General features: G+C 47.1%; 1 protein-coding gene across 1 annotated transcript in view; it reads right to left on the bottom strand.

Moving 5' to 3' along the window:
• The window catches only part of LOC115479334 (putative cation exchanger C521.04c), a gene marked incomplete at its 5' end in the record, with an annotated part of 107,400 nt that overhangs the window by 6,870 nt on the left and 81,339 nt on the right, over positions 1–19,191 (bottom strand). The window contains 3 exon segments of the mRNA XM_030217208.1: positions 5,149–5,243; positions 7,998–8,143; positions 8,420–8,532. Coding sequence (XP_030073068.1) covers positions 5,149–5,243; positions 7,998–8,143; positions 8,420–8,532 — 354 coding nt within the window.

The following is a 19,191-nucleotide window of genomic DNA, read 5'->3' as shown; positions in this document are numbered from 1 at the left end:
TGAGCCCCATCTCAGGAGTATCCCATTCAGACAGGATCATGCGTGAAGTGCCATGTGGTGCTTATGTCCTTGACAGCTTATATAGTTTTAACACTTTTTTTGTATTGCTCCTTCCCTCTGGAATGCTCTATCAAAGTCACTTTGCCCTGAACAATCTTTTTTAAAAGTTTAAGAGGCAAATGCACTAAAGCTTAATGAGCCTTTAATGACCCTCCAACGAGGAAAATTTGATCCGTTGCATGCATCAAAGGGCTTTTACCGAGGAAGCCAGCAGCTAACGAAAACGGAATGGAGATGAGCAATTAGTGTGAAAACCCCATTGAAACGAGATGCACTAACCTTTTCCGATTGCCTTTACGCAGGAAAAAGGCAGGAAATCTAACGAGAGGTCTGGACCTCTCGTTAGGACAGCTCTGTGCCAGGAAAAATAGTAAAGTGAAACTTTGAGCCAATCCCAGCGCATTAGCAGAGCTAATAGCACTGTGATTGGTCAAAAGGAAACAAAGGCACAATCCATAAACAGAAGCCTCTACAAGCCCCAATGAGTTCAAAAATATTTTTTTTCTAGGCATGCATCCCCGTCCTCAGACTGCAAACAAAACACAAGCACATGGCTCCCAAATCAAAACAAAAAAAAAAAAAAAAGGGTCGGGAGGGGGCAAAGGTGCTCGTCAGGAGCGTCCTGTATGGCCGTCCTTGCCCCCCCCCCACCCGTGGTCGCCGTTCCCCCCTGCCCCACTTCCCCCTGCATTCTAAATTAAAAAGCAAGAAGAAAAGCAAACGTACCTTTAGCAGCCCCGGCCCCCCTCCCTTCCTCACTACTCTGTGTCCCCTCAGCTCCGCCTCCCGACATCCTCCGCCCTGTGCCCCGCCCCCTCTTGGGGGTCGTCGCCGCCATTCCCCTCCTCCATCGGGCCCCCTCCCTCTTACCGGGACCGTGCAGCGCCTCTCTCCTCTGTCCGAAGGCGCTGCACGGGCAAGAAGAAAGCTGATGCCTGTCTTCGCCCAGCTTCTGTGGCGCGTCTCTCTCCTCATGGGCCTGCCTCTGTCTGACGTCGGTAATCTACGTAGGTTACTGACGTCAGACAGGGGCGGGCGCAGGAGGAGAGAGATGCGCCACAGAAGCTGGGCGAAGACAGGCATCAGCTTTCTTCTTGCCCGTGCAGCGCCTTCGGACAGAGGAGAGAGGCGCTGCACGGTCCCGGTAAGAGGGAGGGGGCCCGATGGAGGAGGGGAATAAACCATAAACTATCTCCATCCACAGGTTCCTGACCCACTGGCTCAGATCCACAAGGCACAGAAAATAAGGTGCAGCACTGAGCTGCCCTCCACATCAATGACAGGTCATCATCTAGGGACTCAAATGGAAAATGGTCTTCCTCATGCTCATCCTAAGGAACTGCTGCAGGGCCTGGAAACGGCAGGGTTCTCCAGCCACTACAGAGCTACCTGACTTCACCCGCTTGGGAACTGGAGAACCTCCTTACCATACTTAGATAGGGCTGGCAGCAAAAGTATTTTTTAAAATATATTCTGTCTCTCTCAAAGCACAGTACAACAAAACATTCACATTCTGCATATAACACAAACCAACTCCTAAAAAATTACAAACTGAAAAATAATCTAAAATTAAAACAAATTAAAAACTCCAAAACAAAACCACCTAAAATAAAAAAAATAAACCTGGCAGAATTAAATAAATTGTTGCTCATTATTTTATGTGATCAAATGATCAGACATTCACTCAATCCCAAAGCTGCAATACAAGATTGCAGAAAAATTTTGCAAATAAAAAGGCTTTTACCTGTTTCCTAAAAATATTGGTCTCTCTCATCAGCCTAAGTTGTACAGGAATTATTTAATTCTGAGGACACTAGACAATGTATTTTCTCTATCACAGGCCCAAAGGAATGGAAGAGAATGCTGGAACTGTTAAAAAAACGTGACTCACCGACCATAAAGATCTTGCTGGTTTATATATCCTCAAACAGATGTCAAATAAAATGGTGCATGGCAACTCAAAAAAAACTTTCAACAAATTTTAAAATATAATTCTCCTCTATTAGAAACCAATGCAATTGGGTTTAAAAAAAGAAATTAGGAAGACTAACAAACTGGGGAGCACAATAATGAGAGATTTCAATTAACCAGATATTCACTGGGTAAATGTAACATCAGGGAATGCTACAGAGATAAAATTCCTTGATGAAATCAAAGACTGCTTTATGGAGCAGCTGGTTCATGAGCCAACAAGAGGAGGAACAATTCTAGACCTAGTCCTTAGTGAAGTGCATGATCTGGTGCAGGAGGTAATGGTGCTGGGGTTGCTTGATAACAATGATCATAACATGATCAGATTTGATATAAGCTGTGGAGTAAGTACAAGCAGGAAATCCAACAACAGAGGAGCAGCTGCAAAGGTCAAAAATTTACATCATGCATGGATGCTGTTCAAAAATACCATCCTGGAAGCCCAGGCCAAATATATTCCGTCCTAAAGGAGGAAGGAAGCCCAAACAACAGACGGCATGGTTAAAAAGTGAGGTGAAGGAAGCTACTAGAGCTAAAAGAAAATCCTTCAGAATACGGAAGAAGGATCTGACAAAATAATAGGAAACAGCATAAGGAACGGTAAGTCAAATGCAAAGCACTGATAAGGAAGTCAAAGCGACTTTGAAAAGATGATTGTGTTGGAGGCAAAATGCATATAGTAACAAAAACAAAACTTTATAGGTATATTAAAAGCAAGAAGCCGGAAAAAGAATCAGTTGGGCCACTAGATGGCAGAGGGGTAAAAAAGGGGGCACTCAGGTAAGACAAGGCCATAGCAGAGAGATTAAATGAATTCTTTGTTTGGTTTGGTCTTCACAGAGGAGACAAGGGGAAACCCTGTCTTGTGACTCTCTGAATATCATCAATACCCGGGCCCCAGGGTCTATATATAAAGTCTGAAACATATTCATAATTGAACGTTGAAAACCAAATCTCTGCAACACCAACCATAAATAGGACCAACTCACTAACTAATTAAACAAATTCACAATATTACATGAATCACAGGATTTTGATCCAACCATAGCACTGAAACAGTGCTAACCACTCTCATAACCAAATTTAAACAATTAATTGCAACCGGAAACAATGTGCTGCTTCTACAATTTGACATGTCCAGCGTGTTCGACATGGTCAGCCACCAAATACTCTCGAACATCCTAGACTACTTCGGGATTGGAGGAAACGCACTAAGATGGTTTAAAAGCTTCTTAACAGCAAGAACTTATCAAGTGATTTCAAAATCAAAAACGTCAACACCATGGAAACCCGAATGTGGAGTACCACAAGGATCACCGCTCTCACCAACCCTCTTTAACTTAATGATGACACCTTTAGCCAAATTGCTATCCAACCAAGGACTCAACCCGTACATCTATACAGACGATGTCACGATATACATCCCGTTCAAACACGATCTAACCGAAATCACAAATGAAATCAAACACAGCCTCCAAATAATGAATTCATGGGCGGACGCATTCCAATTAAAGTTAAATGCAGAAAAAACACAATGTCTCATCCTATCTTCACAATACAACACAAATACACACAACACCATAAACACCCCAGATTACACCCTTCTGGTCTCTGACAGTCTGAAAATTCTGGGAGTCACAATTGACCGAAATCTCACACTCGAAGACCAGGCAAAAAATACAGCAAAGAAAATGTTCTACTCAATGTGGAAACTTAAAAGGATCAAACCTTTCTTCCCTAGAGAAATATTCCGCAGCCTGGTACAGTCAAGGGTGCTAAGCCACCTAGACTACTGTAATGCTATTTATGCTAGATGCAAAGAACAAATCATTAAAAAGCTTCAAACCGCTCAAAACACAGCAGCCAGACTCATATTTGGGAAAGCGAAACACGAAAGCGCCAAACCCCTAAGAGAAAAACTACACTGGCTTCCATTAAAGGAATGAGTTGCGTTCAAAGTCTGCACCCTGGTCCACAAAATCATACATGGAGAAGCCCCGACCTATATGTCAGACCTTATAGACCCACCTACTAGGAATGCAAAAAGATCAGCACGCACATTCCTCAATCTCCACTACCCCAACTGCAAAGGACTAAAATACAAGTCCACAAACGCAACCAGTTTCTCCTACATCTGCAAGCAACTATGGAACGCACTACCGAAGGCCATAAAAACAACACAAGACCTAACTATCTTCCGAAGGCTACTGAAAACTGACTTGTTTAAGAAGGCATACCATAAATAACCATCCTAATCATAAATATTAAGACTGATCATGAACTAGACAGAACCGATCTGTTTTCACTTGTTACAGCCCAAGCTATATGTGATACCATAATGTATTCTTCTCTACAATGTATGTACGCACCTTAATGCAATACCATTTGTAATTCTGTCAACCGGAAATGGCAATCGCCACCATGGTAAATGTAAGCCACATTGAGCCTGCAAATTGGTGGGAAAATGTGGGATACAAATGCTACAAATAAATAAACAAAGTGTCAAAAGCCTTTTCAATATCAAAGCTAAACAACACTGTGTCCAGGTCCATCCTGTGCACCATCTCTATAGCTTCAAGCACACTACAAACACTGGCCACTGTGTTTCTCCCGTTAACAACCACTTGATGTGGGGCTATTAAACACGATAAGATTGCCTGCAATCTAGTAGCGACCAGCTTGGCAAAAGTTTTTATATTCACATTAAGGAGTGATATTGGCCGATATGAGCTAGTGAGCAACGAGTCTCTGCCTGGTTTTGATATGGGTAATATAGTCGCTTCACTATTTTAAACTGTAGTAAAGTGTAAACGGTTGTATGAAAAAAAATCTGTGAAACTGAAAAAAAGTGTTAAAGACCATAGAAAGAAAAGGGGCGATGGAAATTGGGATACTGCTAGTTTCCATGTTATCCTAGCCAAACTTTAAACACACCATAAAGTATAAGGACAATAGACAGCTTTACCCAAAATGTGCACACTTCTGTAAATACTCAGATTTTCAATTTCACATCAATAGGTATTCACATACAACATTTTATTTAATGGCAAGCAAAGTTCCATGCAATAGTATTACTTTCATGCAGAAGGCTGGAGAACATGAAGTTGGTGGCCTCACCTTAAGCTGATGTTGTTCTGTAGGGCAAACTGGATCCCATTCACAATCTCAGGTAGCTCTGGTATCATGGCCAGTACTGTTACGCCAATAAAATACTGCAGAAAAGATGTTATGAATCAACAAAAATCAACAGGGAAAGCAAACTGCTAGTATTTGCATGTGAAGCAGCTAAGTACAGGAGAAACAGGGCATGGTTAGCATTGTATGGGACACTTGTACAAATGTTAGCGTTCAGCAAGAAACTAGACTCTTGATGTATGAAAAACATTCATAAAGACCAGATTGAATGAAGACTCGCAACCCCTGTGAGGGTGGAAGAAGAGGGAGCTGCAAGCTAGGTACTAATCTTAAGAGTGACACTAAACCTGTCAAAAGTGAAATCATGCCATCAGCACCATATAAATCACTTACAACTACTATCCCTATGAAGCACAAAGACCTTTTCATCAACACAGACCTCACACGCTATCTTATTCTAAAGTAATATGGGCTCTCTGAACAAACAGGATAATGCAGCCACGCTTGGTTTCATCTTCTGTTAGCCCAGTATGCAAAACAGCCCTCTCTAGCTTGATAATATTTTCACATCCGATGCAATGTGCCGTATGCTTCCCACCTTGGTAACATCATTCCTGTATTCAGTCAGTTGGTCTTTTCTTCTTTTTGGGTGCACCAGTCCTCTCTCCTCACAATAATTCGGGGGACAATTTCTTCCTTTTATTGCTTTAATAGGACTGATCAGCCACAAAATGCCAATTCAAAGGGCCTTTGCAGGTACTGGAGCACTCAGCATGCTCCTTTCTCTATGGGCTCTGAGTACCAATGGGAACCAGCAGCAACATAACAGCTGCAAACAGTTCCCCCACAGGAGAAAAATACCAGGACACTGAATCCAAGCATTCAGCAGAAGCTGAGCTTTCTGAGCTGAGAACAAAAGTTGTCATTGCCACCATACAAACAGCTGTAACTGTCTACTGCTTCAGTCAGCTACATGGTTACAGTAAGTTTGGCGTCCTGCCATTCTACCCCATCTCCTCATTCAGTTCAAAAACCTACTCTGTAATCTTCTCCTACTAAGGATAAAAAAAAGTGTAAGCAAAGTTGGATATGTCTCAGCTCTCACCTGCAGCACAATACCAGTTACTCAAAACTCTAGCATTACATTCTCCTTCCCCCATACCACCACAGTCCAAATATTGCAACAAACTTTCCCTTCGACCAAAATCTCATTTTTTGGCTCTACTATTGCCTCCAGGACAGGACCTCTCTCAAGTAAAATACCTCAGCCACATAGCCCATCTCATGTTCCATTGTTAACACCATTATTCCCTCCTCCTCAGTGACACGATTCTCCACATTATTCCGAGTCTCATCAGATGAAGTGGGTATTCTTCTAGCAGCTTGCCTGCTCCATTTAATTCTGCCTCCTCTGAACACAAACAGGATCCCACCACTTCATCCCAACAGGACATCTCTGGAGGATGCTAATTATTTGAAACTCATGCAAAAAATATTCATGGACTGCCTTAGGATCACATGAGAAGTTCAGTGACAGACTTTGAAGCCATTATGAAATCCTTCGCTATCCCTAAAGGCACCACTGCAGTACCTATCCATTCATGATCTGCAGGGTCTGCAATCCAAAATATGGCAAAACCCTTATTCCACCCAACCCATATACAAGTGTCTATTCATTCAGGATTTGCTATAGTGCTTAAACAAAGCAGGAGAAAGCAATGTACAGACTAAATATTCAGGAAAGAGCTACAACAACAAACAAGAAAAGCAATATCACACATTCAACAAAAGTTACCACAATAAGTACACCTGCACTGAACTCATTCCAATTGGGTCTGAGTGACTTATGGATCCAATAGGACGCAATAGGACTGGATCAAATATAAGTCAGCCAATCCCCAAGGGAGATACAGAGGATATTATTCTCCTTGTCCAGAGATGACACTTTGGGGTAAAAAGGAAAATGGCCACCAAGGTGGAGGAACGAAGAGAACCCTTACAGAATACAGAAAGTCAGTGGGAGAGTAGGGGTTGTTTTTTTTGTTATTGCTCCCATGCTTGAGCCAGGTAGAGAGAGGACCTTACTTGCAGACACCTTTCCTGAATATGCTTTTACTTTTGGAAGAATTTTTTTTCTGACCTTATTCATAGCTTATTCACCTTGAGGCAGGCTTTAAGCCAAAACCCAGTCCCCCATGTTGGGTCTTAGCTGTTTTCACAGGACCTAACACACCACTATTGAGAACCTACCAGTGTATAAAAGTCTAGTGTTGGAAGACTCATCCATTTACCCTACTCTCCCACTGACTTTGGGGTGCAGGGCATTAAAACAGCTGCTCAACCACATTTGCAACAAGAACCCAGTAACCATGGAGTGGTAAAAAGTCCACTTATCACCTTAGGGTTACATCTGTTTCAACTCTGCTTTCTTGATGCAGAAAGGGGGCAACAAACTGGTCTTAAGCTGAGGTGGTGTGGGCCTTTGCTCACAGCAACAAGCAGATGCTCTAGTTAGATGTATTCTCCCCCCCCCCCCCCAACTCTATATTTGCAGCTACTTTCCTCCAGCTGAGGAGCACTGACAATGGCTTCCGGTATATGGACCTGTACCCCCAACCAGCAGTTGTGTGTATATGGAGACAGCTGGGATTTTTATACTAGAAAGCAGCTGTTTTCCCAGCCTTACCAGTTTTTCATGCAATGGAGTCCAGCAACTGACCCCGATTGCTGACCCTTTGACACTTCAAGAAAACAGAGTTTAGGACAGACTGCTCCATTTGTTTGTTTTACCACCATTACCCATGTGGCCAACATGTTATTGATATATTTACCTGTGACACACTGGAGTGAGACAGAATTGGGCTAATGTGCTCTGTTGCCAAGTCGGCACAGGCTGCCATGCACAAGGTAGCCAGTATGAGGATAACCATCGATCTCCAGCGGGACCAATGAACAACAGCATTGTGATGACCCAGCACTAAAACAGATGAGAAAATACTATCATAACCTAACCCCCAAGATGGACAGAACCCCCCCTCCCCACAACCACCACACACTTTCCATCGGCCCACCCCTGTATTTAGGAAATTCTTAAGTATCTAGATTTGTTTATATTATGACTCTTTCCACTATGTATATTTAGTAGAGATGTATATTCTTTGTTGATGCTTAATGTAATGCATACTAAACCATTCGGTAAGCTATGGAATAGAAGTCCTAAATACTGTATTGGATTGAGCTCACACCAGCTTACCATGGAAGTCACTGATATGAATATCATAGATATGCGAATGGGTCTTCAGTGTGAAGATAAGCCCTATGATATAAGCTGTAGGAAGCAGAGCCGACACTGTATATACCAGAGGCCTAGCAGCAAACAAAATGAGTTTGGTTATTAGATTGTGTCAGTAGAAGTAGCAGACAAAGATATGTGCAAAAGTTCTCAAACCTAACTCCCACTCTAGAGGAACAAAGTAAACAGGGCCGTGCTGACACGGTAAGCGAGGTAAGCAATACAGGAGGGCGCCGACCTCTAGAGGGCGCCACTCACTTGCAAAATCTTTTACCTGAAGTTGTGATTCTCCTCTCTCCCCTGCCCTTCCCGCATCAGGAAGTGAAGGTAGCCCACCAGTGCTGAGACAGACACACTGCTCTGATAAAGCTGTTTCAAAGAGTACAACCAGCAGCTATTTATGGCTTTGGTGTGTGAACAACTTTCATTCAGGGTGAGCTGGAACAACATTCAAATTAAAGAGAACAGGTTTGGAGGCAGGTGTGCAAGTGAGACTGGGGAGAAATAAAAAATAAATAGTGTAATTGTTATCTGTAAGTGGTTCAAAGTTTTTGTTTTTTGAGCATGTACACTGAGAGGAGGGCATGACTGCAATGATGTGTACATAATTATCATAGCTACAGCTAAAATCCATTTAATTGGCTGAGGAAGTTCAGCTGACGTATAGTGTAGAATAGCTGGTAAGTAAAAATCTGATTGGTTTTTTTGTGTGTTTGTTTTTATATAAAACATTCTGCTTGGATAGGGAGAGTTTGTGATATTTGAAAATACATTTTGCTTTAATGAAATTGCTAAACTTTAGAGTCAGAGACTTATCAATGAGGGATACATACAGTGGAAAGGAAGCCCTGGAAACAGAGTTAAGAGGACAGATACCAGCAACAGAATCAGATACTGGGCCAGCATGATCAGAAAAAGAAAGTCACCAGCCAACAAAGGTAGAAAAAAATCATTTTATTTTCATTTTAGTGTTTGGAATATGTCCACTTTGAGAATTTACATCTGCTATCTTATTTTGCAATGTATAGCAGTCTCCAAGAGACTGGGCTCCCAGTGAGCCACGGAGGTCAGACTGTAACTGAGATGAAGAGACCCCCACTGTAACAAAGACAGGAACATGCATAATCAAAGCTTAGGTCTCTGCAGTTACAAGGGCTGGCCATTCCTAATTATGCTAATAGTTTTTAATAGGCTAAGTCCCACTGAAAAGCCTCTTTATAAAGGCAGTGCTTTCTCTGGAGAGCAGTGTTAAGAAACAGCAGGAATTGTGTTTATTTTTTTAAACTGCTTTCCTGTGTAAGCTAATTTACAGTTTTCTAGTATATGCTTGACATTGAAGCGTGTGGTAGACCCTTTTGTCAGGTCTGGCTGGGCCTGTAGTTTTCAGTCTAAAGGAAAGACAGGTAGCAATGGAGAAACATCTAATGAAGAAGCGAGACGGTGGGGGGGGGGGGGGGGGGGGGGGGCACCAACTGATAGTCTGCAGGGGGGCACCAGAGACCCTTGGCACGGCCCTGAAAGTAAAGTACATTTAGATTTAACAGCAATGCAGGGAAACAGCAATATTTAACCAAAAGGTGCAATAAATCTTGAGATGTTAAGAACAGGAAGAATCAACTCATGGAGATATAGGTATTACATGACATGTAAATCATTATGGAACACAGTATTCAGTAAATGTGACAACAGCAGGTGATGGGATACGACTATGGAAAACTTTACCGCAAACTAATATTAGAGTGTCAGACTAAATATTCCTATACTATATTAACAAACAGAGGCATTAACATCTCTTTGGAAAGATGACAGAACACTTCCAGCAGGATTTATATGTCAAACCCCACTCTGAATTGTCTTTGATTGGTTTCAATAAAATATGCATGACCATCAAGATTCCTTTTTCAGATTAGGGCTTTCCTGGCATCAAGCAACATTTTAGAATAGATGAAGCAGCACCTTGAGCATGCTCAAACTACCATAACATCAAGACTGGATTACTGTAAAGCGAATGCTACATACCTGTAGAAGGTATTCTCCGAGGACAGCAGGCTGATTGTTCTCACTGATGGGTTGACGTCCTCGGCAGCCCCCTCCATCGGAAAGTTTACTAGCAAAGGCCTTTGCTAGTCCTCGCGCGCCCATGCGCACTGCGCATGCGCAGCCGTCTTCCCGCCCGAAACCGGCTCGAGCCGGCCAGTCCAGTATGTAGCAAGACAATACAGTTCAAGGGAAGACTCAACTCCAAAGGGGAGGCGGGCGGGTTTGTGAGAACAATCAGCCTGCTGTCCTCGGAGAATACCTTCTACAGGTATGTAGCATTCGCTTTCTCCGAGGACAAGCAGGCTGCTTGTTCTCACTGATGGGGTATCCCTAGCCCCTAGGCTCACTCAAAACAACAACCATGGTCAATTGGGCCTCGCAACGGCGAGGACATAACTGAGATTGACCTAAAAATTTACCAACTAACTGAGAGTGTAGCCTGGAACAGAACAAACAGGGCCCTCGGGGGGTGGAGTTGGATCCTAAAGCCCAAACAGGTTCTGAAGAACTGACTGCCCGAACCGACTGTCGCGTCGGGTATCCTGCTGCAGGCAGTAATGAGATGTGAATGTGTGGACAGATGACCACGTCGCAGCTTTGCAAATTTCTTCAATGGAGGCTGACTTCAAGTGGGCTACCGACGCAGCCATGGCTCTAACATTATGAGCCGTGACATGACCCTCAAGAGCCAGCCCCGCCTGGGCGTAAGTGAAGGAAATGCAATCTGCTAGCCAATTGGATATGGTGCGTTTCCCTACAGCCACTCCCCTCCTATTGGGATCAAAAGAAACAAACAATTGGGCGGACTGTCTGTGGGGCTGTGTCCGCTCCAGATAGAAGGCCAATGCTCTCTTGCAGTCCAATGTGTGCAGCTGACGTTCAGCAGGGCAGGAATGAGGACGGGGAAAAAATGTTGGCAAGACAATTGACTGGTTCAGATGGAACTCCGACACGACCTTTGGCAGAAACTTAGGGTGAGTGCGGAGGACTACTCTGTTGTGATGAAATTTGGTGTAAGGAGCCTGGGCTACCAGGGCCTGAAGCTCACTGACTCTACGAGCCGAAGTAACTGCCACCAAGAAAATGACCTTCCAGGTCAAGTACTTCGGATGGCAGGAATTCAGTGGCTCAAAAGGAGGTTTCATCAGCTGGGTGAGAACGACATTGAGATCCCATGACACTGTAGGAGGCTTGACAGGGGGCTTTGACAAAAGCAAACCTCTCATGAAGCGAACAACTAAAGGCTGTCCTGAGATCGGCTTACCTTCCACTTGGTAATGGTATGCACTGATTGCACTAAGGTGAACCCTTACGGAGTTGGTCTTAAGACCAGACTCAGACAAGTGCAGAAGGTATTCAAGCAGGGTCTGTGTAGGACAAGAGCGAGGATCTAGGGCCTTGCTGTCACACCAGACGGCAAACCTCCTCCAATGAAAGAAGTAACTTCTCTTAGTGGAGTCTTTCCTGGAAGCAAGCAAGATGCGGGAGACACCCTCTGACAGACCCAAAGAGGCAAAGTTTACGCCCTCAACATCCAGGCCGTGAGAGCCAGAGACTGGAGGTTGGGATGCAGAAGAGCCCCTTCGTCCTGCGTAATGAGGGTCGGAAAACACTCCAATCTCCACGGTTCTTCGGAGGATAACTCCAGAAGAAGAGGGAACCAGATCTGACGCGGCCAAAAAGGAGCAATCAGAATCATGGTGCCTCGGTCTTGCTTGAGTTTCAACAAAGTCTTCCCCACCAGAGGGATGGGAGGATAAGCATACAGCAGGCCCTCCCCCCAATCCAGGAGGAAGGCATCCGATGCCAGTCTGCCGTGGGCCTGAAGCCTGGAACAGAACTGAGGGACTTTGTGGTTCACTCGAGATGCGAAGAGATCTACCAAGGGGGTGCCCCACACCTGGAAGATCTGTCGTACCACACGGGAATTGAGCGACCACTCGTGAGGTTGCATAATCCTGCTCAACCTGTCGGCCAGACTGTTGTTTACGCCTGCCAGATATGTGGCTTGGAGCACCATGCCGTGTCGGCGAGCCCAGAGCCACATGCTGACGGCTTCCTGACACAGGGGGCGAGATCCGGTGCCCCCCTGCTTGTTGACATAGTACATGGCAACCTGGTTGTCTGTCTGAATTTGGATAATTAGGTGGGACAGCCGATCTCTGAAAGCCTTCAGAGCGTTCCAGATCGCTCGTAACTCCAGAAGATTGATCTGCAGATCGCGTTCCTGGAGGGACCAGCTTCCTTGGGTGTGAAGCCCATCGACATGAGCTCCCCATCCCAGGAGGGACGCATCCGTGGTCAGCACTTTTTGTGGCTGAGGAATTTGGAAGGGACGTCCCAGAGTCAAATTGGAGCAAATCGTCCACCAATACAGGGATTTGAGAAAACTCGTGGACAGGTGGATCACGTCCTCTAGACCCCCAGCGGCCTGATACCACTGGGAGGCTAGGGTCCATTGAGCAGATCTCATGTGAAGGCGGGCCATGGGAGTCACATGGACTGTGGAGGCCATGTGGCCCAGCAATCTCAACATCTGCCGAGCCGTGATCTGCTGGGACGCTCGCACCCGCGAGACGAGGGACAACAAGTTGTTGGCTCTCGTCTCTGGGAGATAGGCGCGAGCCGTCCGAGAATCCAGCAGAGCTCCTATGAATTCGAGTCTCTGCATTGGAAGAAGATGGGACTTTGGATAATTTATCACAAACCCCAGTAGCTCCAGTAGGCGAATAGTCATCTGCATGGACTGCAGGGCTCCTGCCTCGGATGTGTTCTTCACCAGCCAATCGTCGAGATATGGGAACACGTGCACCCCCAGCCTGCGAAGTGCCGCTGCTACCACAGCTAGGCACTTTGTGAACACCCTGGGCGCAGAGGCGAGCCCAAAGGGTAGCACACAGTACTGGAAGTGGCGTGTGCCCAGCTGAAATCGCAGATACTGTCTGTGAGCTGGCAGTATCGGGATGTGAGTGTAGGCATCCTTCAAGTCCAGAGAGCATAGCCAATCGTTTTGCTGAATCATGGGGAGAAGGGTGCCCAGGGAAAGCATCCTGAACTTTTCTTTTACGAGATATTTGTTCAGGGCCCTTAGGTCTAGGATGGGACGCATCCCCCCTGTTTTCTTTTCCACAAGGAAGTACCTGGAATAGAATCCCAGCCCTTCTTGCCCGGATGGCACGGGCTCGACCGCATTGGCGCTGAGAAGGGCGGAGAGTTCCTCTGCAAGTACCTGCTTGTGCTGGAAGCTGTAAGACTGAGCTCCCGGTGGACAATTTGGAGGTTTTGATGCCAAATTGAGGGTGTATCCTTGCCGGACTAATTGCAGAACCCACTGATCGGAGGTTATGAGAGGCCACCTTTGGTGAAAAGCTTTCAACCTCCCCCCGACCGGCAGGTCGCCCGGCACTGACACTTGGATGTCGGCTATGCTCTGCTGGAGCCAGTCAAAAGCTCGCCCCTTGCTTTTGCTGGGGAGCCGCGGGGCCTTGCTGAGGCGCGCGCTGCTGACGAGAGCGAGCGCGCTGGGGCTTAGCCTGGGCCGCAGGCTGTCGGGAAGGAGGATTGTACCTACGCTTACCAGAAGCATAGGGAGCAGTCTTCCTTCCCCCGAAAAATCTTCTACCTGTAGAGGTAGAGGCTGAAGGCTGCCGGCGGGCGAATTTGTCGAATGCGGTGTCCCGCTGGTGGAGAGACTCTACCACCTGTTCGACTTTTTCACCAAAAATGTTGTCCGCACGGCAAGGCGAGTCCGCAATCCGCTGCTGGAGTCTATTCTCCAGGTCGGCGGCACGCAGCCATGAGAGCCTGCGCATCACCACACCTTGAGCAGCGGCCCTGGACGCAACATCAAAAGTGTCATAGACTCCTCTGGCCAGGAATTTTCTGCACGCCTTCAGCTGCCTGACCACCTCCTGAAAAGGCTTGGCTTGCTCAGGGGGAAGAGCATCAACCAAGCCCGCCAACTGCCGCACATTGTTCCGCATGTGTATGCTCGTGTAGAGCTGGTAAGACTGGATCTTGGACACGAGCATAGAGGAATGGTAGGCCTTCCTCCCAAAGGAGTCTAAGGTTCTAGCGTCCTTGCCCGGGGGCGCCGAAGCATGTTCCCTAGAACTCTTAGCCTTCTTTAGGGCCAGATCCACAACTCCAGAGTCGTGAGGCAACTGGGTGCGCATCAGCTCTGGGTCCCCATGGATCCGGTACTGGGACTCGATCTTCTTGGGGATGTGGGGATTAGTTAAAGGTTTTGTCCAGTTCGCAAGCAATGTCTTCTTTAGGACATGGTGCAAGGGAACAGTGGACGCTTCCTTAGGTGGAGAAGGATAGTCCAGGAGCTCAAACATTTCAGCCCTGGGCTCGTCCTCCACAACCACCGGGAAGGGGATGGCCGTAGACATCTCCCGGACAAAGGAAGCAAAAGACAGACTCTCGGGAGGAGAAAGCTGTCTCTCAGGAGAGGGAGTGGGATCAGAGGGAAGACCCTCAGACTCCTCGTCAGAGAAATATCTGGGATCTTCCTCTTCCTCCCACGAGGCCTCACCCTCGGTGTCAGACACAAGTTCACGAACCTGTGTCTGCAACCTCGCCCTGCTCGACTCGGTGGAACCCCGTCCACGGTGGGGGCGTCGAGAGGTAGACTCCCTCGCCCGCATCGGCGAAGCTCCCTCCGCCGACGTAGTCGGGGAGCCTTCCTGGGAGGTGGCCGCGGTCGGCACCGCACGCGGTACCGACGTCGGGGACCTCAACCTGGGCGATGGGCCAGCCGGCGCCACGCTCGACGGTACCGGAGGCGCAAGCACCGCCGGTACCGGAGGGGTAGGGCGCAACAGCTCTCCCAGAATCTCTGGGAGAACGGCCCGGAGGCTCTCGTTCAGAGTGGCTGCAGAAAAAGGCTGAGAGGTCGATGCAGGCGTCGACGTCAGAACCTGTTCCGGGCGAGGAGGCTGTTCCGGGCTGTCCAGAGTGGAGCGCATCGACACCTCTTGAACAGAGGGTGAGCGGTCCTCTCGGTGCCGATGCCTGCTGGGTGCCGAATCCCTCGGCGACCCAGAGCTCTCGGTGCCGACACGGGGAGGGGACCGGTGTCGATGCTTCTTCGACTTCTTCCGAAGCATGTCACCGGAGCTCCCCGGCACCGACGAGGAGGACGTAGAATCCATCCGTCGCTTCCTCGGGGCCGAGACCGAAGAGGGTCGATCCCGGGGGGGCTGTACCACAGGAGCCCTCAGGGTAGGAGGAGACCCACCCGAAGGCTCACCGCCACCAGCAGGGGAATGGACAGCCCTCACCTGCACTCCTGACGATGCACCTCCGTCCGACGACATCAGCAGACGAAGTCTCGGTACCACCGACGTCGATGCAGTCGCCCGATGCCTCGGCGCCGATGCAGAGGTCCGATGCCTCGATGCAGTCGATGGAGCGGCAGCCAAGGAAGATGGTCCGGACGCTGACGACGTCGATGCACTCGATGCCTCCGGTGCCGATGTCGACGAAGAGCCCGAGAACAAAACGTTCCACTGGGCTAATCTCGCTACCTGAGTCCGCCTTTGTAACAGGGAACACAGACTGCAGTTCTGAGGGCGGTGCTGGGCCCCTAGACACTGAAGACACGCAGAGTGCCTATCAGTGAGCGAGATTACCCGGGCGCACTGGGTGCACTTCTTGAAGCCGCTGGAAGGCTTCGATGTCATGGGCGGAAAAATCACGCTGGCGAAATCAAAAGCCGAAATGGCGAAAATTGAAGCACCAAAATTTAAGGGGAGAAAAATCTCGACCGAGGCCAAACTAGGCCTACCCCGACAACGAAAGAAAACTTACGGGGCAAAAGCTGAGAAATTACGGGAAGGGCAGAAAACCCGAAAGGGTCTTCCGGAACACTTCCGGAGCGCTTCCCGAACTTTTTGTAACGAAAAAGAAGAAAAAACACGTCGAAAAGGACGCGCGAGGTCGACTCTCTGGGGCACGAACGGCGTAACACGACCGTACCGAGCGCGGACGAAAGAAGACTGGCCGGCTCGAGCCGGTTTCGGGCGGGAAGACGGCTGCGCATGCGCAGTGCGCATGGGCGCGCGAGGACTAGCAAAGGCCTTTGCTAGTAAACTTTCCGATGGAGGGGGCTGCCGAGGACGTCAACCCATCAGTGAGAACAAGCAGCCTGCTTGTCCTCGGAGAATACACGCTACACTGGTCTGACTACAAAGGGTCTGAACCAGCTCTAATTGATTCAGAATGCTGCAGCAAGACTAATAGGTTGTAAGCGACGTGACCATACCATACCATTTTTGCAAAAACTTTACTGGTTACCAGAAAGCAGGGTCAAATTTAAAACTCTATGTTTGACCTTCACGCCCTTAGAGGATATGGCCCAGATCTCCCTTTACACACCTCCAGGGTCACTAAGGTCCACCCAAAGGAGTATCCCTAACCACACCCTCTCCAAAGGACATCACACGATGTGAAACCTGCAAGGCAGCCTTCTCTAGAGTAGCCCCCACACTCTGAAATACAGTCCCTGAAAGGCTTCATTTAACACAAGACTCTCTCTACTTCAGGAAGCATGTGAAAGCTTGGCTCTTTAACTAGGCCTTTAATGGAAGTAGTGGCTAATTTGTTAGTCAAACACACACAAGGAATGATACCAGCTGCACATACTATAGCAGGATATGCTTATCCACTCCTACCCTAGCTAAGATAACATTCAAACACCTTTCTGACCTGACTTGCAACTTTCTTTAAAATAAGTACCTTATTTTCTTATTCCTGCTACTCTCTTATCTATATGTCCCACCTTTGTTTACACCCTATGCTGTCTATTAAAATTTATTTATTTTATTTTTGTTACATTTGTACCCCGCGCTTTCCCACTCATGGCAGGCTCAATGCGGCAGGCAATGGAGGGTTAAGTGACTTGCCCAGAGTCACAAGGAGCTGCCTGTGCTGGGAATCGAACTCAGTTCCTCAGGACCAAAGTCCACCACCCTAACCACTAGGCCACTCCTCCACAGTACTCCAATGTACTGTGTTGACATTGTAATGTAGCATACTATACTATGCCATACTATGTATTGTTTGAATAGTTTTACTGCTGTAATTGTCTACTGCTTATGTTTGACTTATTCTTGCTGTACACCGTCTTGAGTGAATTCCTTCAAAAGGCGGTAAATAAATCCTAATACAGGCACCTAAAAACTGCACCCCTCTTCCCCACTGTTGAATATGCTCAAACAGCACATATCACAGCTCCACATAAGCATTTAATAAATTTTTTTTGAACTTGCAAATTTTTATTAAAAGCTCAGAAGGCACACACACATCATCTTAAGGTACAACCATAACAGTGTCAGTGAAACTCTGCACAAGTTCTGAACAGATTCTAAACAATTTTTACCCTCCCCTCCCCTCCCCCCCCCCCCAAGAGGCACAGACAGCAGCAACCATAAGAGGCATGAGTGTAGAGCCAAACAGAGATATAAATTGTTAAAATCTAAGAAAGACAACAAAAATACGAGGAGAAAAACCCTCACTATGGGTCACCTATCAACTGATCAGGGTTAGTGTCCAGAAACCATTGAAGCACAGACCAACTCCTGCAAAACTGCACAATCGTGTTCCTCTGCGAGACCATAAGCCAACAACACCACAAAGCACAGTTTTTTTTGTACCAATCCTCAACTGACGGGGTTGATTTAGAGGTCCATTCCTTAGCAATAGTGCACTTCGCTGCCTGCAGGCAGTTAGCGATTACCTTCTGCTGGTCCAGCAAGTGGCCATCCAGTCCCATAAGTAGTAAGCACAATTCTGGCCTACTTCTCAGCTGAAGACCCAACATCATATTTGTATCCTCTAGTACCCAATCCCAGATGGAGTGGACAGGAGCACAAGCCCACCACATATGTAGACCAGAACCCCTCTCCTGGCAACCCCTCTAACAGTTTCCAGATCCTCCACCTCTAAAGGATTACGACAGAATAGGGGTCATCATGTACCAGCATATAAAGACTAACATTGGTCTCCTGCAACTGAGCAAAGACACTGGTCTTATTTACTAGACCCATCACCTCCTTCCATCGCAGGAGATGGAGACTGGTGAAGGTCTGCCTCCCATGAGTCATATAAGAAAGCTTTTCAAATTGATAGCCCCAAGTGCAGAGATCAAACCTTTTAGTGCAGGATCCTGGGTCCAGAGAACCTCTAGGTCCCTTGGAGCCTTAGTGGTGACTGATTCATAGGGAGTGCTATACAGGCTATGTTGACATTGGAGGTAAAAGGAAAAGAAAATCCTGCCTACGCAAGTCCTATTCCGTTTGGAGCTGTGCAAAGGTTTTCAGCTGTCCTTAATGGAATAAGAGACCTATCACAGCTAAACCCTTCAAGTGCTACTTCCCCACCACCCTCTTCTGCTCTGGGGACGCATTATGTAAGTAAGGTAATAGGGGGCTAAGCACGAAACTGTACCCTGTCCCTCCGTACTACATCTCAGCTGTCGCCACAATCTCAGAACATTGTTAGTACGAGGGTTAGGGCCAGACGAAAGACCCTTCAATGGCTCAGACCGTAAAGGGAGAGGCATTCTGAGCACCCTGCAACTTCTCCCGACAGGTTGATATTAAGAATTTCACTTTTAACTAAATAAAATCAGACACCACACCATAAAGTTTCATCTCCTCTAGTATCGTGGGGAAAGAATACACTTG

Source organism: Microcaecilia unicolor, chromosome 10, assembly GCF_901765095.1.
Source record: "Microcaecilia unicolor chromosome 10, aMicUni1.1, whole genome shotgun sequence".
NCBI lineage: Eukaryota > Metazoa > Chordata > Amphibia > Gymnophiona > Siphonopidae > Microcaecilia > Microcaecilia unicolor.
This window is presented reverse-complemented; position numbering and strand designations above follow the sequence as displayed.